We start from the raw sequence: 22,700 nt of genomic DNA on the forward strand, positions 1-22,700 counted from the left end.
ACGTTTTAATCGATTAAGTGCTTGTGAGATATTCATTTTTCTACAGAATTAGCCATAAATGAGCTAGCTTAGTACTGCACGAGCAGTTAGCTAACAGCCTCGTCAGTTGATATTGACTCAGACGACGTGTACATTTTATAAATTAATATTTCATGTCAAAGGAAGTTATTTGCTAGTATCTTCCCTCTTGATATGTATGTAAAACAGCTTAATATGCTAATTTAATCACAATAACTCATATAAATCAGTACCCTGTAGTGTTAAACAGTGGTGATTCGGGTTAACGTTTTCCTGAGGCTGCTTGAGAGGGGATATCCCGACCCCCCTTCCCCCGTTTCCCTGCCTCTGGAAAGTTTTGGTCTGTCCCCTCTTCCACTTGGTTTACCCACGAACATAAACCGTGGGCGTCTGCTGTGAAGGTGTTAGGGAACACCAGCCGGGACATGGGATGCCTCAGAGACAGACAAGCCTAATGACGCAACGGGTTTACTCAGTACGGCTTGAAATTGTGAGGGACAGGATAAAACTTGCAGGGTTTCCCACGTTTCCTATGACCAAAAGCAGGCTGAGGACTCGGAAACTGACAGATATAACGTGACAGGCACACAAACGCTTCCCCAAGATGTGGAAAGTTGCTCCTCCGAGAAGCATGGACCTACAAACTTTCTTCACGGCGTACGCTGCTCTACTTTTCCTACCTTGTGTTTTCACTGCGGTAAGTTGCCACCACTAGCTCCCTGTCTCTCATGCTCGTCATCTTTTTTATTTATTGCGAGCATAAACAACTTCCTTTCTGTAATTTCAGAGCATGCAACATTCTGTGTTTGACTCTGACATCTCCAAAGAGCCCTACAGAGAAAGCAGGAAAGGTGAGTTTTACCTCTAACCTGTGTTTAATTCAGAGGAAAGGGAAGGGAGGGGGATTCACATTGAATTGACAGTGAGTGTGAAATATTTACAGCTGCAGAAAGTTGTTGCAACATAAATCTGCAGCATCTGAAAGCTAGTGCTTGTACAGGTTTGTTGTCTGCTGTGTATCAGTGTGATTTAGCTTTCTGAGGGGATCAGAGATTTACACACCTCTGATAAAAGCCTTGGACACAGTTAGAGGTGTGTGTGGGGCACAAGGGGGAAACTGCACACTGCATTTTGAGAGTGTTTCACCTTGGATTACATGTTTCCTGCTTGTATTTACAGTTCTTACTACTCTGGGCAAAGAATGTAAATTCCCATTTCGTCAGGGTGGAAGGATTCATCACCACTGCATCACTGTCCTATCCTCAAAACCATGGTGAGTCCTCATTGGCCAATCCCTGTCTGGACTGACTGTTTTGGTTACATCTCTGATACAGTATGAGTGTAAACACGCAAGGTTACCACATGCTCGTGTTGTACGGATCAGTTTCTGACAGGTACAGGTGCTGCCTCGTCATATCTGGATCTGCTCCGACAACTCACCGACCACAGATCACACACTGTCATACAATCTGGAGACATACGTCACGGATTAAATGACACAAATATTTGTGTTTTTCCTTTTTACGCACACTCTTAACACACTGATGGCTGTTCTTTGCTTGAGGGAGTTGTAGTTTTGTGTAATTACAGCTCCTGATGGTGGTGAGGGATTTTTGCAGCAGTGTCTACAGGAATCGTAATGACATTTTTAATGATATAATGAGCTAATTGGCTTACACAACCTGCTTTTTGTAGAGCCAGTGCTGGGTGTTTTTAATGACTTGTGTGTCCTTGATTCAGGTTTTATAACAGGATGTTTTATCTATCATTAAATTGAAAAAAATAAAATAACAGTGGCTTTAGTCCACATCATTTCTTCATACATCTTGACTCCAGGCTGAGCAAACAGCCGCCACACTTCAGACCATCAAGCTGTGGTTTTTATTGCTTCAGATTGTGACACAGCAACTAAATCTTACTTTTTATTGGAAGGAAATAAAAAAACAGTTTTGCTAAAGGGCTTTCCAGTTGTTTTTCTTTGGAATTGAGACAAAAGATGGGTGGATGCCAGCTCAAGTTGTTGAGCAACATCAATGCATTCATATACAGCCCGACGTCTCGTGTCTGTGGTCCACCTACATTTAGTGTTCTGCAATCTCACCTGGCGTGTTTGAGCAATGCGTTCAGTGAGGATCCAGTGTGTCGAGAACGGTTTGGCATCCTGAGGTAGCGATTCAGTGAGCGATGCCGAGGCATGTTGGTGTTGCTTTGATTCATTTAGTGGATGATTGACAAAGTTAATAAGCGTTGCTTGGTTTTGGTTTCCTTTTGCTTTCAGAATCAAAGTGGTCACAAAGAGCGCCAAACTTCAGAGATTCTTATCCCAACTGAGCTAATGTCACCTTGTTAAAATGCCTTTGATAACAACTCTGTTGTGTTGAAGGTAATGTATAGTGAGCATGTTGTTGTTTGAAACAGAATCCAAACGGGTTGAGACGGGACTGACGTGATAGCTGCTTGTTACGCAACCAAAGGTTCAAACAAGTTAACACCTAGAGCAGATCTAAAGATGATTTAATGGATTTAGAAATGATTTATTTAGGCAGCTAAGAAAATAGTTCTTTGTATTTAATGCAGCACTTTAATTGCTGCAGTATTAGCCTGATTGTAGTTGGAGTCATTATTCAAATTAAAGAGGGGTATTGTTGTTTTTAAAGAGTGATACTGTCACTCTGGTACTCACGTAGTAGCTTTTTCTTTTTCGGCACTATGCCTCTCCTCTGATTAGCAAGCTCTATGGGGGCCTTAAAGGGGCAGAGTAGACCTTTGTGTTTGAGGCCCACCCTTTCAACGTGAGCACAAGACCCTTAAATGAAAACCTCATTCAGCAAGCCTTGTGAAGATCTCAAAAAGATCTTGATCAGTTTACAGACAGATTCAGTGATTTCAATGGCATAAAAACGTGACGTTGATTAGAAATCTGCTCACGTTCAATGACTTTTAAAACATGGGAAAGCAATATACCCCCTCTTTAATATTTTCCTTCATATTAAAGTCTGAATATTGTTGCAGAAAATAACAGCTACACCCTTGAATTCCTCCTTCCCTTTAAAGTTTCTGTTGTTATCCTTGCAGGACCAGTCCTGTAACACCACCATAGCCCATACCTTATAACAGTTTGTGGTTGCTTCGTGTCTCTTTTCTTTAATTTGGTCTACGCCTCCATCACTCAGCTCCTTGTATGTTTTAACATCCCACGCTAGTTTCGATCCTCTTTTCTCCCCCTTATTTTCTTTAATGTGCAACAAGTCAGCTATGAACTATATCCCAGATTGCATGCTCTTTAAAAACACTGAGAGTTATATCAAAGTATCCTTCTTATCCTTAATGTTGAGTACAGTTTTGCCACATTGTCAACAGGAAGAAGTGAAATCAAACTTAATTAATGTGCTACTTCACAAGATAAATTTGGCCAAATGTCACTCTTTGTATAAGAAGTAATTACTGTGGAAGTAGGCTTTTGACCAGTCAGAATCAAGTATTAAACGCAGTTTGAGTTGTGGGATTAGTCATATATCAACCCAAAAGCTGAACTTAAAGAGGGGGTATTGTGCTTTCCGATATTTCACACTTGAGTATAAAGTAACTGTGCTGAGTGTCCGTGTTCGGTCACGTAATCTCTGTGTGATCTCCACGAGATCTTCTCTTTGGTATCCCAGTTGGTTCATGACACTTTGGAGGAGTGGTCCCCAAAGAGAGGTCTGCCCACTGCTCTGTCCAATCAGATTGAAGGGGGTTTGTGAAGCAAGGAGCCTTAAAGAGACAGCATTGAAAAGATTTGGAAGGCTGCATGAAGGTTTTATAAAACACCAGATTAAGAAAAAAGTGTACTTCCTTTTTTTATTCTGGTCATTAAAAGCTACTATTTGAGTACCAGAGGGACAGTTTAGTCCTAAAAACTTTTAGTACTCCCTCTTTAAAGTAGAGATATTAAAATACATAGTATCTTTGTGATTATTGTCTTTCTTAAAACTATATTTTATCTCTTCTTTTGTAGGTGCTCTCTCACACATAACTTTGATCGTGACCGGAAGTGGGGCTTCTGTGTACCGGACAAAACTCAGCCAAATGGTCAGTTAAACACATGATCAGGAAATTGTATCTGATCTTCTTCTTTCTTTAACTGAGTATTTCCTTGTTGATGTGTTTCAGTTCTTGTCCCAGTGTCACGCAGAATCACAAATCCCTGCCAGGCCCATCCGTGTCAGAACGGAGGAACCTGCAAGTCGATCCTAAAGGGACGCTCGTTCGAGTGCCTGTGTCCCGAGAGCTTCACTGGGAGACTCTGTGAGCAGAGTGAGTAGACAGATCATTATCTCCCCATGAGTAACCAGTGTAACAGTAGATCAATCACTCAGTCAGTCTCTGCACAGTATAAAGACATTTTTTAAGATAAACAACCACAAGCTCAAAGCTTTCACATTAAAAAATCAAACAGAGGTGCCAGAAAACTGTTCCTGAGAGAGATTTCAGTTCATTAACTTCATAATAATGAAACTCATTAAGTTTTAAAGAAACATCAGTGTGTTTTCAAAAAGATCAGTTACCTTCTTGTTCAAAAAAATGGGCCTTCATTTCAGCCTCTGTTGTCAATGCTTTGTTTTTGCTGCTGTCTCTTTAAGGCTCAAACCCCCTTACAGCTGGAGACCTGTTCAGGGTAGACCTTTGTGTTTGAGGTCCGCACCTCAGAAGTATCATAAACCAGTTTGGTGATTCTCAAGGGCCATTAATACTCCCTTTACATACAAAAATGTGTATGTCCTTTCCAAACAGTGTTACCATCACTGCTCTGGTACGTTCATACGTCCTTTATGTTGGCATTGCTGTTAACCAATACACCCACCAGGGGGCAGCCCAGAGTCAAACGTTTATGACAACAACAAACCCAAAAACTAACATGGTGACTGCAGAGAAGGTGTAGCTATTGTAGTTTTTACTTGAAAGATAAAAGCAGAGTCAGTGTTGTACGAGGCGGTGGTTGGTGAGGCAGTTAAATACATTGTTTAAGTTCCGCCATTGTTATTTCATTGTTATTCCTTCAGCTTTATGGAAACAAGCAGAAATAGGGACGAAATGAAGACATAGTACGGCAAAAAGTTGTAGTCAGTGTCCGGATTGAATGTTGAGCATAAATGGGCCTTTATGGGATGATTGGATAATTTCAGCAAGTCTTTTGAAGATCTTGTGTTATTTTTTAGAACAGACTGTTTTTGAGCGGTTTACCACAAGTGTGTGACAAACAGACTGCTCCCCCTGGTGGCTGGCTGCAGTATAGATAAAAAATCCATCTCCCCAGTCATTCCAGATGGGCTGTGGTCAGACTTAGAAAAACTAATACACCCTGTCAGAAATGTTTCTCACATCGAGTTGTTGTGGTGATTTGAAGATATTATTTGGCTGTCTTGTTTTCAAATCCTCTTTTTTCTGAAAAGTTTTGTTTTCATTAGTTTTGGGAGGTTAAAAACAAGACTTTACGTCATGTTTGAGAATTATTAACAGCTGCTGTTTTTGTGTATTTTTCGGGGATTGTAAAATATGTTGGGAGGTTGGGTCAATAGACTAGAAAAAAGTAATAATGGTGGAGCCTGAATCAGGGGTATTTTGGCTTCAAAACTGTTCAATGGTGAGTGGTGGAGCCACGCTGTCCACTCGATATACAGTAATTTCTGACAAAAAGGACAAAATGTTTTAAAAAGGAAGTTGGAGTGACCTGTTTTTAGTCTCCAGTTGTGATAAAACAAACTTCTCATCTTATCATTTGAAATAATTTGTATCAGGCTGCCGATTTTAGACTAAGATTGAGATTTCAGGTGATACCTCCTCCCTGTCTTCCCTTCCTCACACAAGTTTTGAAATACCACGGGTCATTTGCAGAAATGTTTTACTTTGCATTCAAATTCCTTTTAGCGTTTCACCTCTGATCAAATCCCAAGTACAAACATTAAAAGTGTCCACTTTAGCTTCATCCATCCTTCACAGCTCAACTCACTGAACTCTGCTCTTCATGCTCAATGGAGCTCTTCAATCCCTTCTCAGGTTTCCTCACGTCGCTTTTTGTGTTTTTGTGTCTTTTTTGTGCAGAGAAGTGCTTTGAAAGTGTACACCTGTGCTATTATGACACTGGAGAGTCTTGGGGCCGGATTCACCTCCGTAATGTGGAACAGTGCACATGTGTGGCAGGAGAAATCATGTGTGAAAGAACGCGCTACACAAGTAAGACGTGCTTTGCTTTCCTGCTTAAACTGTTAGAAGGAAAAGAAACTGGGTATTTAAAAAGTTAAGAAAACTTTCTTAATACCAACCTGGTCTGAATGACCCAAAACACACAATTTTCAATATTTCTCCTCTCTTTTAAAGTCTCCTCCAGGGCTTTTGGTTTCACAAATGTTTTTTCATATCAGTCCTCAAATGACCAGGTCTCCTCCCAGGCTGGAGAAATGCTTTTATTCTTTGATCACAGCTCCATAGTTACAGGAGCAACCTCTCCATGGAAGAAAAGACAGATTAAATGACTCACTGTGAGTCAGGCACGCTGTTTTAGGACACACCCCATGGGTCCGTAAGGTGCTTTCATCTCAGTGGGGGGATGTTCATGTGCGTTTTACAGATACCCTGGCAGAAAGGAGAGAATGGCAGTGGGCTGGTTTTGTGCTCCTTGAACCGAAACTGTTTTTTCATTGATGGTAGGGGGGCTTGTCTTACAGTGGGTATGGGAAAAAGAATCCTCCCCTTCAGCGACGATCACCTGCTTTGAAATCTGACTGCGGTTTTATTTTGCACTGAGATCATTTTTTATCGGCTCATGATAAAAAAATGTTGTGGAGATGACCTCAGTGCAGGAATGGCGTCATTGTGATCCTACATGTTCCTCAGATGTTGCAATCGATCCATGGGGGATACATGATCCAACATACACCTTTTTTAAAGCCTCACAATAAGCTAGAGACATTACACTGACGTACAGCGCTGAAGTTTAATAATCAGACATTTCAGTCTCTTTCTTGAATCCAACAGACCAAATTTTATGGGACGTTTCTGGCTCGCTAGCAGCTAAAAATGTTCACTAGTTAATGACTTACTTTGCCTGCCTGCTGCCGTCGGTGCTTGGCAGGAAGTGTATACTTTTGTTTCTCAGAGATTTATTTTTTTCTGCCAAGATCAGCTGCCAGGTGTTGAATGGAGCGGCAAAGCACAGGAGTTAAGTTCTGAGCCAAAATAAACCGAAACAATGAGCCGAGGAGGCTAAAGCTCTCATTCAAAAAGCACCAGGGCTTTAACTATCTCAAAAACGATATCACATGTATTAAATGAAAGACATGAGCCACACTGATGCAGCATGAAACTGATGATGGTGATAATCAATAATCTGGAGCTGGAGGTGGTGGAGACCATAAACAGAGCAAAAAGTCAAATTACATTAAAGCTTATTCTAGTTTCTTGCACTATAAATATGTTTGCTTGTGTTTATCCAGCGTGTAACTCAAACCCGTGTCAGAACGACGGAGCGTGTCGAATGATCACAGCCACCGGCAGAGAAGTGTGCAACTGCAGACGCGCATACACCGGGCCGTACTGCAGCTTTGGTGAGTGACAGCAGGACTTCTGTAGATTGTGATGTTCAGTGTGTTTAAGTCCTGTGTACACACCAATGTTCATGCAGTGCATGCATGTTCATGCATGTGTGTGTGTTATAAAGCGAGAATTAATGGTTGCAGGTGAAGACGTGCAGCTGAACGCGCACTAAGCTGCCGTTACTGTTGCTGATAATGCTGACAAAGAGTTTCCCCTCAGACTTGTTCTGACTGATTCCAGTGTGACGGGGAGATATCAGTGAATCTACATCCAAATATCGTCTGATTGCAGTTTTATTGTTTACATTCTGCAAGATCCAGACAGGATTGAGATGTCTGTTTGTGTTCTGTGCTTCTACCATGTGTTTGCATGTGTTTGTGTGCGTGCAGAGCCAGAAACAGAGTGCTACAACAGCCGGGGCAGAGGTTACCGAGGGGTGGTGAACACCACGGAGTCCGGTGCCCGCTGTTTGCCCTGGAACTCAGACCTGCTCTACGATGAGTTTCATGTTGGCACCATGGCCTCCTTGACCCTCAGTGGCCTTGGGGAACATGCCTTCTGCAGGTGTGTGTGTTGGATCACCCTGAAAATAAGACAGTTTTAATGCTTGTCACACCATGTTCAGTAACTTTTATTAGGTTTAAAGAGGGGGTGTTTAAAAAAAATTTATACTGTCCCTCCGGTAACCTTCCAGTTTCTTTATATGATTAACTTCCTGAAAAAGTACATATTCTTCTTCTCTTTAAGATAGAAGGCTGTCTTTAAGGTTCCCCCCTCACCTCTGGAGTCCCTTGAGAGAGGCAGAGAGGCAAAGTTACAAGCAGACCTTGGTGTTTGAGACCCCCATCCCTCCAGCATGTCATGGACCAGTTAGAAGATACACAAAACAAGAGAAGACAGATTCAGGGATTTTACAAACACATGACAAAAGAAGCAGTTTAAAAATCTGCACATCCAGCGTTCTTAATTTCACCAGCCACTTTATTAGGCACACCTTGCTAGTACTGGGTTGGACACCTTTTGCTTTCAGAACTGCCTTAATCCTTGGTGGCATAGATTCAACAACTTTTTAAATACTCTGTTACAAATGAACGACATTTAACTTTCACTCCGAGCACATTTTGTGTTATATTTGTCATTTTAAAACTAAGCAGTCTTATCTGCAAAGACACGTTGTATTACATGTTTTATTCAGTCCAACTTTAAAGCAGGAACATCAGACTTCTAACCTGAGTTGGCAAATCTGTCGGCAAACAGAAGCGCGGCGTGTGTATCAAAGAAACACACTGAGAGTCCAGCCTGTGTGTGATGAGAAACTGGTCTTATCATCAGCTCCTCTCTTTCTTTCAGTTTTGCTGTTGCCATGACTACCCAGCAGCCATATCGTTAGCCCATAGCAAATGGTACGAGCAGCAAAATGCCCCAAACATCAAAGACGAGCCTGTTTGAAGCAAAAACTAAGATTTTCTTGTTCCTGGCAAACTCACACTGGGACTAGTGTGAACTTGGTATATGTGACTCCACTGCTGAAAAGTAGCAGCCTTAATCCTGAGGATTAAAAAAAAAAAAATACATCTTCTGCCTCCTGATTTTAAAGTAGTGGAGCGCTCGTTAGCCTGTTAGCTCCTTTAACATGTTAAGATATAGAGGGATTATCAGTCTACGTCATCATAAAGATACGCACACATCTTGACTGCAGAAGCAGCGTTTAGCTCCATTTATTCAGACAAGTTAGCGTTTTTTAACACTAAATTCAACCTGTTAGCATCTTAAAAATGTACGGTTGTTCTGAAACGATAACAGAGGCAACGTCTATCGAGTTTTGACCGTTACAGAGCAACAGGTGTTTTGGAGCTAATAGCAACCATGCTAACTGGTGACTCTCAGCCGACAGCATCAGTGATTAACGGCCGAGAGTCACCAGTTAACAGGGTCACACTGTACACCAAAACACCAGCGACGTCTGCGGGTAAATAATGAACTCTGGACGTAGTTTTCTGGTACTTTCATTATGAACCTGGTTTAAGACTTAACAGTCTGTGGGCTTTTTTCGGTTTGGGAGGGTTTCTGATTTATTGACACGTTTACGTCCTGGTTTGTCACAGTCTGGCAAGTGTCCACGGATAATGCAGCCATTAGCATCGAGTGACAGTTGTGTGTTTAAACTGCTCTCTGGGTACACGCTGGATTTCTCTGCTAAAACGTCTGTCCACTTGCTGATCTCTTCTGTCCACTTGCTGCTATTTCTCAAACCTGGGAGCCGTTTACTATCTGTAAAAGTGATGATATTTAGTTTAAAAATGCGTTTTTTGGTGGCTAACTCCTCCACGTCAGTTGACAAACCGTTATTCTCCGCAGTGCTTCTGCACCAAAGTTGCGCGCGCATCTGGCGTTGTTGATAAACAAAACAATCCCTCTATATGTTTTGACTCTCACACCTACACAAACTCTGCCTGCTGTGTTTTTGTGTGCAGAAACCCAGATGGGGATAAGAAGCCTTGGTGCTACACGCTTAATGACGGCGCCATCTCCTGGGAGTACTGTGACGTCCCCTCCTGTGTCATGCCTGTGTGTGAGTAGAAATGACACAGGGGATTTGTTGTTGTTGTTGTTGTACTTTCTAATTTAGTTTCTGCCATGATGGATCCGTAAGAAATGTTTTTTTGCTTGATTTTACCACTTGTATATAAATTCTTGTCACCCCTGCTTCATCAGGCTCCTTCTATTAGTTTTTGCCCTTGGCTGTTATTGGTTTTCATGTTTATATAAGCTTTTCTCTAATGAGCTTTATTGAGGGTGGCATTGATTCCATCATAATAACGGGTGAAATGTTACGTCTATTTCCCCACTCGCTGCATCATTCAATATCTCCAGTGCCCCAGCCTTGATTATATGACACAGTCCGCAGCACTTGTCGTCCGAGAAACATTGAAAAGCATCCAAACATCTCATTAAAATACCTCCGCTTTTAATTAGAAACTCTGTGTTTGTGATAGAAGCTGAAAGCGTGGAGAATACAGTTAATCGCAGCTGAGTCACGCCTCGTACGCTCAGGAGAGTCGAAGTCAAATGTTTTTTTTAAAACGTGGGCTCAATGAGATAAGAGGGAAATAAGGTCCTGACTCATCCTGAGTCAACAAGTCACGTCAGGTGGAGCCAAATGTTAATGTGTTGAGTGGGATTTGGCACAAGCGACTGTCTGTCATCATGCCAGGAGTATGTACCAGATCCTTCTCACAAGCGCTCCCCCATCTGCTGCGCACTCCTCCACATATGATTATTTGCATGAGGATGCTCTGTTATGATATCATGATCACACTATAGATGAGCCTTTCTGCTTCTTGCAGGGGAGAACCTTCCAGCTGCAAAATCGAAAGTATTCAGAAGAGGTACTTAGGATGTGTGACAGTATGTTATCCCAGCTGGTAGACCAGTTTGTAGTGGATTAGTTTGTAGCTTAAAGCTCCTGTGAGGAACTTGTGGTTTGAGTCAAGTTTGGCGCCCCCCTGTGGACAAAGTAGTGCCTCTTACATTTTTTTCTGGTTTTGTCCATGGCATGTTTGAGTGAACAAAATCTTCTGGTACATGTTAACAGTTAGATATGTCACTTATTGTCAATCCACTCCTTATCAAAACTTTAAGACCAGTTGAAAGATTTGATGAGTATACATTTTACACTGTTGAACCTTGAAAAAGTTATTCGTAGAGTTTCAAAATGCAAAAAAGGAGAAATAGGAGTGAAACAAACACAAAAAAAAGTAAGCGATTTATTGCAGACAACAAAGTAAAAAAGGTTGTTCATAAGCTGATCAAAACTTTAAGACCACCCATTCCTACTCAGACTTCCCAGTTCCGAGTACAAATGAAACGCAGCATAATCTCAGTAGCAATGGCGTGGGAGGCCTTGTTTATGCAGCTCATCAATCCGCTGTTGCCATCCGGAGGTTAGGACAGAGTGAAAACCTGACAGGAAATGACATTCATTCATTCATTTTTTTAACCGCTTTTCCTGTTCAGGGTCGCGGGTGGCTGGAGCCTATCCCAGCTGTCATTGGGCGAGAGGCAGGGTTCACCCTGGACTGGTCGCTAGTCAATCACAGGGCTAGGAAATGACACTGAAGCAATATTTTTGTTCTGCTCAAGGCTGTGGTCGTAAACTTTTGATCAGCTGAAGAACAGCCTGTTTTACTTTGTCTTTTGTCTGCTATAAATTGCACACGCTACTTTTTTGTGTGTTTTTAGGATCCAACAGTGCAAAGTTTAAATTCTTGCCATTTTTGAACTGGCCTTAAAATTTTCATCAGAAGTGTATGTGCTGTAGAAAATATACCATAGTCACCTGACACCTACCCTGCGGCAGCATTTTTGAACGCCAAAAATAAAAACATGGAGAAAGTATTCTTATAGAATCTAAATCTAATAGAGTCGTCAGTATTTATTTCAGTTTGTGTCATAAGAGGATAAAAACTCCTCACAGGAGCTTTAAAGTAGCACTTTATTTAAAACAAAGATGCGCTCACACTTTTTTTCCTCTCGTAGCTTCTTCAAGAAAGCTGCCTTTTGCTAGAAAACCTCCCAAATCAGGCAAAAAGCCTGTGTGTGGCAAAAAGCACAAGAAGAGGTTGTCCATAGCCAGAGGGAGGATCATGGGGGGAACCTCTGCACTGCCAGGCACTCACCCTTGGATGGCAGCAATCTACATTGGACCACAGGACTTCTGCGCCGGCACCCTGGTCTCATCTTGCTGGGTCGTCTCTGCAGCTCACTGCTTCTTCAGCAAGTATGTCCTTGATACATGTCCGAGTCAGCATTGTACGAACAAAACAAGCTGTCTGTCATAAGAAACTGACAGGTCTGATGTCGCTGAACAAGAGGTCAAACTTTCAAGGATAAGTCTTTTAAAGACTTTGACCCTTTAGCTTCACAGCTTTACGAACGTGCCAAATTTAGAACGCAGTTCGAGGAAAACCTAAAAACATCTTGTGTTGTCAACAAACAAGCAAAGCTGCTATTGTTCAAGTCCAGATAACCTTGACCACCGCTTTAAATCATTAAACCGGATGCCACTTTAACCAGCATTTAATCTTCAGAAAACGTCTGTTTGTGAAGGATTCATTATGTGATACCTGCAAGGCTTTTCTCTGAACACGCTGCTAAAAAAGAAAAAGACAAGCTGTTTTTATTATCAGCCGGGATTTGATTAAACTAATTAAAAAGTCCACAATGTTCATCACACCCCACAGCACAAAAGTGATGAGCATAATGAAGAACATACTGGAGATTCTCCTGTTATTACAGGCTTAGCAGTCGTTGGTCTGTGAGCCAGAAGATCATTTAATCTGGTTTCAAATTGAAAGGTTAAATCCTCCGGGAAGTTACACGCACCAGATAAGCATCCTAAAACCTGTTCTTCGGAGGTTAATCATTTTCTTTGTCTGCATGTGGAAGTTGTTTCCTAAAACCTTGAAGAATAAAGAGTGTTTATTTCTACAATAAGCTGATAAAAGTGTCCTCCCACTCAGCCCTCTGATGTCCCAAATCCGCGTGGTCCTCGGACAGCATTACTTCAACGCCACTGGCCTCAACACCAGGACGTTCGGAGTGGAGAAGTACATCTTTCCAAAGCAGTTCTCCGTGTTTAATCCAACACTCCATGACATAGGTAATGATTGTAAACATACAAACATACACAACAAACACAGAGTGACTCATAAACTAGAAGACCTCCATTCAGAAACTCAGTGAAGACGCCACGCTGTGTGCACAGCTGTGCGTCACTGAGCAGCTGTGCCCCCCCTGCATGAACATACACACACATTTACAGACTCACACACTGACTGTTGGGTGTGGCAGTTTCATTGGAGAATGGAGCCTCAGAGTCTGCCACTTGTTTCGTCACTTTTAACCACATTCTCCCTCTTTTTTCCCTCTTTCTCTCATTGTGTTGCCAGTCCTGGTCAAACTGAAGAAGCAGAACGGGCGGTGTGTGAGGAGGACCCCGTTCATCAGACCCATCTGTCTCCCAGACAAAAACATGACGTTCCCTGATGAATACTGCTGCTCCATTAGCGGCTGGGGACACAAGAATGAGAGTGAGTGATGAGGAAACAGGGCCAGTGTCACTTTATGATAAAAGCTGTCTGCTTTCATGTTCACTAACAGGTCACACAAGGGCTTACTTGGTATGAGAAGTCTTTATCTTTGCTCCAACATCGAGAAAAGAGGGAAAAACCAACATAAAATTGACACACTTTAAGCCTCTAAAGAGTTCTTAAAAGCAGCTAGTTAAATCAGATTTTACCCTAAAAAAAACTTAAAGAGGGGGTATTCTGGTCTGGATGTTAATACTGAATGTGTGCAGGTTTTTAAATCTAAAAATGGTCAGCTATGGGACATGCATAAGCTCATCGCTAAGTCTTCACAAGACTTCCTGAAATGATGACATCATCACAAAAGGATGTCTTAATTAGTTCATGACATGTTGAGAGGGGCGGGCCTCAAACGCCAAGACCTACTCATAGCTCTGCCCCAGGGGACCTCTGGAGAGCTGGCCAATCAGTGGGAAGGGGGTATGTGGAGAGTGGGTATTTAAAGAGACAGTAGCAAGGACAAAGTGTTTTGGACAGAAGCTGAAAAAAGAGTTTCTATAACACCAGAAAGAGAAATTTTCTTTACTTCAATGTTTGAAATCATGTTAAGCGTTTACAGGGCTACCAGAGGGACATTATAAGGCTTTAAGAAAGTATAAAAACCCACAATACCTCCCTCTTTAAGATATTTGAAATAATACTTATTAGCTGTGACAAACATCGATGGTGTCTAAAATGAAAGCTTTGTAAGTATAATATAACTTTCAATCATTGTCCGATGTTTTTTGTTATATTTCAAATAGTGCACATGGCTAAATGTGGAGTAGGTAGAATTTATACAGTTAATCTAAAACAACTCATAAAAAATCTTTGCTATCTTTTGAGCTGTAGCGTTATTTTTGAATTATGTTCAACAAAATTACAGCTCTAATATATATTTTTTAATACCTTATATGAAACATTTTAAGTTTCTTCAGATGTGTCCACTGTTTAAGAAAGATGGACGAAAAATTTTGGCAAGCTAATACTAGTTTTGTCTTTTAAGCTAGCTCATGCAGCAACATAGCAGCTTAAGCTAGCAGGTAATACTTCAGTTTATTTAGTTCCACTACTACCTCAGTTTAACAACTTGTTTGTACAAATCTCTACAGCTCACTTTGATGTTATAGATTAGCTAAAAAGTAGACAGAGCTGTTTCAGGGTTTTCAATCAAGTGTTTGGAAGCAACATGGAGATTTCTTATTTTTCTGTATTTGCTAAAAAATGGCATATGTTGTAATATTTTTTTGTGTTTTATTTTACAGAGGCAGAGAGTTACTCCAGTCTTGAGGAAGCTGGGGTTCGACTGATTCGTCATGAAACTTGTAAGATGCCCGAGGTTTACGGCAACCACTTCACCAACGACATGCTATGTGCCGGGCTCAACGGCTGTGTAGACGCCTGCCAGGTAGGAGAGCATTACACATAAGGCCGACAGTGATTATTAGACCCAAGATTAACTCAAGTTTAAGTTTCACAAGGTTTCTTTTGTGAATTTGTGGCTTAATTTTAAAAGACAGAAGTCCCACTAATATTTGAGCAGCTCCAGCTTTGAGAAACTCCATCATAAATATGAACTGTAAAGTATTATAAAATTGTGTTAGGAAAGGTTTTTGGCTAACTACTGTTAGCTTTGTTAGCTAAAGCGTTAGCTATGCAAAAAGTTCCATATGCTACTCAAAGATTTAATTAGACCCTGGTTATGCATTATGGATGAATCTAGAGTCAAAGAAGACTCTAGGCACCTTCATAAAACGGATTAAAGGTTCCAGAGGAGTTGAGCTACAATTGAGTTGAACTGAAGACAGCAGTAGAGAATCCCCTTTAGTAAAGTGCTGGAGGGGTGGTTTGCACTTTAAAGGATGTCTTTAATCTGCTGTGAAGACATTTTCTGCTTGTTTCAAATTAAATGTCACAGTTGTTTATGTACCTCATCAATAGAGTAAAATTTTCTGTTATATTAGATTTCAAGTTTGTGACTCAGACACCAGTGTGGTTCCCCTTTAATCCGTGGTTCTATGTTTATGTGACTGGACTGTATATGTTTCCCCAGGGTGACTCAGGGGGCCCACTGGCTTGTGCAAAGGGTGACGTCAGCTTCCTGTATGGGATCATCAGCTGGGGGGAGGGCTGCGGCCGCTCGGGAAAACCAGGAGTTTACACCAAAGTGGTGAACTATATCGATTGGATCAATTCAGTGATCAGACGCAAACCGAAGGCGTCGTGAGAAGACAAGGCCTGGACACTAGTTTTAATGTATTAGAGTTTGTATTTTATTATTGTAGTTTATTGTTTTTTTATTTTATTTTATGTACTGTGAAACATGGTTTGACTAAATAAACCTTTACTGACTTGATACATCTTTGAGTGACTTTGGAAGCGGGGATACTGTTTTTAATTGTATTAAAAAACACAGGGATATATTGATTCATATTCGAGCTATGACATGACATCCAGACTTCAAAACATTGTACATAATGACTTTATCTGATCAACTGACATTTTTAACTTATTTATAATCACAAAAATAAAGATATTTTATTTAAAAGTGTAAAAAGGTAACCTTTTCAGTTTTTGACATAAGAAAAAAGTTACAGGTAGTAGATCATTTCCACTTCAGTTAAAAAAAGGATTAGTTTACAAACATTGGACTTTTCTGAAATGTGATGCACCTATTTGTAAATTTTATAATGCAGTGTTAGTTCAGCTGCCTGCTGATGTTTAGCATAAGCATTTAATGTGTTGAAATGTGACATCTGTGGTATGAGAACCATGTCTTCAAGGAGTTTTCCCCTGCAGCAGTGCAGCAGGTGGTGTAAACAGGCCCAGGTGGCGACTGCATGGTCGGTTGGCTGGTACACGCTCACACTCACAGACAGTCAGACAGTCAGATAGACAGTTACACAGACAGACAGACGGACAGTGGTCATGCCATTTTCCATGTGCCTTGCTGGGGGCGAGTTAGCGCCCCACTAGCAGAGAGCAGCTATTTTGAAAGTGACCCCTCATTCAGGCAGCGACTGTGCAGCTGTCAGGAACCATGACTGAAGATGACGGATTCTGTTGTCGTGGAGGGATATGCCAGACTCCGAGATGGAAAAAAGGTGTTATGCTTGACTAAATTTACTCACGGATATGGCAGAGTTTCTCGGCACACTATCATCTGTGCTCACAAAGTTTCTCTCTGTTTATGTTTACTTCCACAGTGGAAAACTAGGTGGTTGGTTCTTCGCAAGCCGTCGCCTGTAGCAGGTAAAAAACACACCGACACGCTGGTTTGTCTCCTACGTTTAATACATGGAACTTAACTGCTGCGTGTAAACAAATAAATGCGCATGTTTGCTGCGTCACAGCGGTGGAAGGCAGCGCGAGCTGGACATATCAGGTGGGAGCACGCGCGTGCCTTCGAATTTAATACACATTCATCGCGTCTTGCTAGCTAACGGATTCTGAATACGGGCCTCGCATTTGAGCTAAAAAAAATGGTCTAAAAGTACATTTTGTGAACGGTTTTGCGACCAGTTGGTTAATTTAACCTTGCAGAAACATTATCAGAGAGAAAACGTGGAATTATTGAAGTTTTTAAATGTTTTCATGAGGCTGAAATGTATTCACTGTCCCTGAAGTAGCCGTTTGATTTTTGTAGATTTGAGTTAGCTTCCTTTGTAGCATCTTAAAATCTGCATTTCACAAAAAATGAGTTTTAAAAGTGTTTTAACTTTTGATTTTTCCTTCAAGACTGCACCGTTCTCACTTTGACATCCATCATTTTCTGCAGTTAGGCCCTGAATGTGTCATGCTTTTTCGTTTCCAATCCCAAACTAAAACATTTCTTTCTTTCTTTACTTCTGCCTGTATTTTTATTTTGAATCAGGACCAAAAAAAAAAAAAAAAAAACATGATCAAAAGTAAGTTTATCATTTGCATATTCAAAAAGCAGCAGGTACATGTGTACCAATAATTAACCAATATCCAAATAATAAAAATAATGAAAATATAACCAAAATACTAATGATATGATTAAAATTGCAACCAAGAGAAGAATTAATAAATAAATAAAAGGAAAAATAGAAACTGTGTAACATGCTGAGAATCTTAGTGACCTGTCCTGGACCTCACACTTGAGGTGAATGTGTAAAGGCTGATAGTCTAAGCTCTGCTGTATTTTTAGATGCGCTGTTTGTTAATGTGACACAAGAACACTTGCCTGATGTTAACTTGTTGACCTCTGACCTTTTTGTGTAGGATAAACAAAGTAGTTTTGAGAAAATCTGTGAAATGGTGGTCATCGCAGGGTGCTTGGCAGGTTGGACCAAGGTTGAGCGCTGCCCATCTTCAGATCTTTGATGCGGTGTTATCACAGCTGTCTGTGCTCATGCCTCAGTTATTTGGGTTAAGAGGTGTGTGTGTGCACGCGTGTGTGTGAAGGAGAGGGATGCGCAAACACATACACTCTTGTTTTGTCAGTTGACACTGATTGTTTAGAGGACACCACAGCAGCTTCTGCATTGAAAGATACATCCTATCAGCGTTTAGCGGTCTCTCTGTCTCCCCCAGATTGCCTGGTGCTGCTGGTTTTTAAAGACAAGTCCGACAAAGCTCAGGGGAACAAGGAGAGGGCCAGCGTCATCTTGGAGGAGATCTGCGGTCTGGAAGTTGGACAGTGGTATGAAGGCGTGGCTTTCACCCTCGCCGTACTCTGCCTGAACCAGGCCGCGCTGTTGGGCTTCGACAGCAAGGAGGCGCTGCAGGCATGGGACATCCGCCTGCGATACAGCCTCGGAGAAGGTACGAAGTTTTGGAAATTTTGTCCTTTGATGAATTACTTCATGTTGTTTTTCTTCCACCTTTCCAAAGAAAACCTTCAAAGTTTTGACGGGAAGACAACACACATGTGACACAACAATGCTGTCGCCAAAGCAGCTTTTTAAAAAGATGTCACGGTTTGAAATTCAATTTCCGGGGGGGAAGGAAAAAAACATCCAACTCTCAATCTCAAGTTTGCAATTCAAGTTTAAAAGTTTAGAAAGACTAAGGCGTCATAATTTGCAAAGTTTCAAGGTTTTCATTTAACAAGGTCCTCAAATGCATTTAAGGTGAAACTTATTTGCTGAACTAGCGCCCTGAATGTTCAATGGCCTGCGGGCCACGACAGCAAAACTCTGTCGCCCTGAGGTTTTATTTTTGATTAAGAAAAAGTCAGCACTCTCTCGGACAAATGACCCTCAGAGTCCTGCCTGAGGAATATATCCAGGGAGCTGATTTATCAAAGCCCTGCAGGTGCAGCCGCAGCATTTAGAATTCACTTCTGTGTCTCACCTGCAGGAAACAGGATAAGAGTCCTGTCACTGCATTTTGGATAAGAAGCAGTTTCTCATCTGATGTTTTATTAAAGGAAAGGCACAGCATGGTACGGGGTCCAACTGAGGAAAAACAAAGGCATGAATAATTGATTCTAAATTGAGAACCTCATCTAGAAATATCACAAAAGCTGCAAAACAAGAACAAAACTTTTTTGTTAATGATTTACCAAGTGATGGAAAGAGACTTCCACCATATGAAAAAGATCCATCTGCAAGCAACGATTAATAAAAGTTGTTAGTGGTTTTTTTTCTTCACAGAGATGTTTGCTAAAGTTTTAATTGAGGTTATGAATGTTTTTCTAAAACGCTGTGGGCCTTTTGGAGTTCTCTGATTTAAAAAAAGAAAAAAAGAAAAACAAGTCATGATCCATATTTGGAACATCAAAAACTGAATAATAAGTTACAAAAACAGTTTTAATGAAGATGTGATCTTAAGGCAGAGAACCCAGAGTCCTGCAGGGTCTGCAGAGGAGAAGGAAACTGGGTTGTGTTTGTTTGAACCTTGTACCTCTCTCTTGTTTTACAAGAAGTGGATTAAACTGATGTCTAAACTTAAACTCAACTGAGAAATAATAATCCAGTCCATTCCACACCTCCTGATTATCTAAAACCTTTATTTAATTTCACAGGTTCAAAGTACACAATCCTCTACACATGACAGAGAATCATAATGGAGAGCAAAAACAGGTGTAACACAATCCACGTCTCTGCTCTTGTGGGCGGCCCTCAGAGGACAGCTTTTTTTGTTTCTATAACAAACCTGCTGGGTGTTGTTATGTGAAGGACAATCAGCGTTCAGATCTCCCGACTTCTTTGAATGCATCATAAATGATCAATCTCATCTGATCTTCACTACAGTTATAGGTATTAAAAAAGTTTTCCTTTTGAGAGCTGATGTGAAGCTCTTTTCAGTTGAGGTTCAAAAAAACTCTAACCCAAAACTCTTTTTTTACACCAAGGTTATTGTGTTAACAGTGAAACTAGGACTCACCAGAAACAAATGAATGACAGTGTTAATTTTGATAGCCAACGTTATGGCGACCAGTGGTTTTCTGACGGTCCATTTTCTGTGACGATGGGATGGCGATGAGCTAAAATAATTCACTGAAGATAAAAACACTGATGGACTTTTTCTTTTTTCAAGTTGTTATTGAAAATCAGTAATTAAATTGAGTTCTACACAGTCTTATCTGAAGCTACAGAATCTCTGTGTCCACCTGTATTAAGGATCATTTTTCTATTTACTTTGTGAATCCACTTTTATCTGTGTGTTAAATACAGTTGCAAAATTCTGGGAATTTTCAAAGTTGTGAACCTTTAATGGAAATTTTATAAGATTAAAAAAAAAATTAAAGGAATTATGTGTTAACTTGTTCCCACCCATATATTAACTGCATTCACCTGGTCATATACATGTATGAATATTTAACATTTGAATTTGCCAGGAGCAGACATGCATGGAAACATGCCTAATGCAATACATTTTTGATCACGTTGATAACAAGAAAAAAAACCTGAAAACTTTTTTTTAGGAGTTTTTAGAAAAATTGTGTGTTATGATTTTTACTTTAGAAGACAAGCAAGGACAGAAGAGCAGGTTTACTTTGTGAGAAGAATCCAGGCTAAATTATTACACTAAGATATTACACAAGGATTACCAATCTCTGAAGTTGTAGACTGACACTAAAAAGGTCCAAAAAGACTAAATAGTGACTAAAACAAGCAGATATTTTCATTGGAAAACCGGATCTGGAATAGCTGCCAAAATCAATACTGTATAGCAGACATATCTGTAGTGATTTATTTGCTCTGTTTTCCACTTTGTCCATTGTCAGACGAAAGCCAAATCTTTCTTTAAATGACGACAATCTCAGATTCATGAGGTCATTTTTCTTATCACGCAAAGCTTTGTGATTCTCAAACATCAAAGAGTTTGTGTTTATTCGTAGCCAAGGTTGAAGGCGGTTTGATTGACGTGCATACAGCCCGATCTACAATTATGTAAGCGTTAAACATATAGGAGCTATTTATAGCGCTGCACTGTACAGCTGCAGGCCGGAGTCCAGGCCTCACTAATGACAGTGTGATGAGACGTGATTGTGAGGATAAGGACATGGTGCTAAAGACAAATTGCAGCACAGTTGTTCCTTCCAAACTGGCGTGTGTGTTGGCTTGTGTGTTTGTTTGGACGCGCTTGTAAAATGTGTGTTGTTTTAGAGTGTGTGTGTGCGTGTGTATGTGTGTGTGTGTGTGTGTGTGGTCCAAAGCTAAATGGCAAAGAGTGGAGAGTGTCCAAGCCAGAAGAAATGTCACCTGCCAGGCTGGGCTGAGGGCCACAGTGCACAGCAGCGCTTTATGTGTGTGTGTGTGTATGTGTGTGTGTGTTTGAGAAAGTGTATAAATCTCTCTTAACCTGAGTGATGAGTCATTGCACTGGCGGACGTTTCTTCCTGATCACCTCCATCAGTCTTACCTGGTGAAGTTTGTCCAGAGGAGTGAATGTGTTTGCTGAGATAGAGCTGGAAAAAACACCACGCACACAAACTCACACACTCACACACTCACAAACACAGATCTAATGCACATGTTGGACGTTTATTTATCCCGTTTTCCAATCAGTATCACAGAAAGAGCCGACAACACAGATGTTTGTTGCAGGTCTGCAGTGATTGCATCGGACTCCAGATCTGTTCTCCTCGCTGATTTCATTCTCCGTGTGCAGCTGTTTCTCCTTTCCTCGGTGAATGAAATGGAATCCGTGCCGGAGTCATTGTTTGTGTGAGACACACAGTGTGCGTTTTCTGTCCAGCGAAGTCCGACTGGAGCTATTTTCAATCTGGACTGGCTCCCTTGTCATGATGATGGAATCTGACCAGAATCTTGGCAGCTTGTTTACTCTGAGGCTGCTTGAATGGAGGTTGTGAAAGCGCGTAGCTGCTCAGAGCAGCACAATGTGTACCACACAGCTCAAAACATAACCACAAAGACTCCAATCTCTCAGATTTTTTTATATATATACATGTATTTTATATATAGCTCCTATCTGAACCCAATTAGCCTAGCTTAGCATTAAGTCTGTGAGCATAAGGAAACAACTACCTTAACATTGTAAACAGTCGATCACTCTGCTTTGAAGCATTTCTGATGCTCACTAATTAGCACAGTATTAGCATTGACTGTATTAAACGCAGACACAGTCCCAGTGATGTCAGCAGTTAGTTGCTGAAGCCTCCATACTGGTTTTCACCACATTTGAAATTTGTTGTTGTCACTTGTGAAGTGTTTGAGCTGAAGTCGTAGTCTAGCGTCCTGGAAAGTAGCAACACAGCATCCACCCCCCCAGCCAAAATCATAGACTACATCATATATGGACTTAGCGTCGGTGACATCACCCATTCTTTTCTATTATAGACTTTTGAAGGCATCCATCAATGGAGGCCAAATTTGAAACTGGGGGTGCCCCAATCACAATTTGCTGGCCAATCACCAATCTTTAAAAAGCCTGACCTGCTGATACCAATTTTGGCCAATACCGATTCTTTTTTTTTTTTAATTGCTTTTATAACTGACAGCAAAAACCTTCAATGTTCCAATCTTATTTTATTGAAAATCATTGATC

The 22,700-nt window shown here is 40.9% G+C and overlaps 2 protein-coding genes across 5 annotated transcripts in view; both read left to right on the forward strand.

The window, feature by feature from the left end:
- Positions 1-91: 91 nt before the first annotated feature.
- On the forward strand, positions 92-16,169 carry hgfac (HGF activator). 2 transcript variants are annotated; one of them, XM_074662176.1, is made up of 15 exons: positions 92-715; positions 806-869; positions 1,198-1,291; positions 4,016-4,089; positions 4,171-4,314; positions 6,100-6,231; positions 7,491-7,601; positions 7,980-8,154; positions 10,065-10,162; positions 10,938-10,979; positions 12,130-12,370; positions 13,113-13,252; positions 13,542-13,682; positions 14,984-15,126; positions 15,772-16,169. In XM_074662176.1, exons 1-15 carry the CDS (start codon positions 623-625, stop codon positions 15,943-15,945), a joined length of 1,866 nt encoding a protein of 621 aa, XP_074518277.1. In that variant the 5' UTR covers positions 92-622; the 3' UTR covers positions 15,946-16,169. The 2 variants fall into 2 exon arrangements, with proteins under 2 accessions (XP_074518277.1, XP_074518278.1); XM_074662177.1 differs by lacking the exon at positions 10,938-10,979.
- A 407-nt stretch (positions 16,170-16,576) lies between these two features.
- Positions 16,577-22,700, forward strand: part of dok7a (docking protein 7a) — a 49,255-nt gene continuing 43,131 nt past the window's right edge. For all 3 annotated transcript variants that reach the window (XM_074662173.1, XM_074662174.1, XM_074662175.1), the window contains exons 1-3: positions 16,577-16,822; positions 16,925-16,970; positions 18,276-18,506. In XM_074662173.1, coding sequence (XP_074518274.1) covers positions 16,769-16,822; positions 16,925-16,970; positions 18,276-18,506 — 331 coding nt within the window. In that variant the 5' untranslated portion in view covers positions 16,577-16,768. The remainder of the gene's footprint in view (positions 16,823-16,924; positions 16,971-18,275; positions 18,507-22,700) is intronic.

Source organism: Halichoeres trimaculatus, unplaced genomic scaffold (genome assembly GCF_033239565.1).
Source record: "Halichoeres trimaculatus isolate MK-OKI-2021-1 unplaced genomic scaffold, fHalTri1.1 fHalTri1_scaffold_22, whole genome shotgun sequence".
Taxonomy (NCBI): Eukaryota; Metazoa; Chordata; class Actinopteri; order Labriformes; family Labridae; genus Halichoeres; species Halichoeres trimaculatus.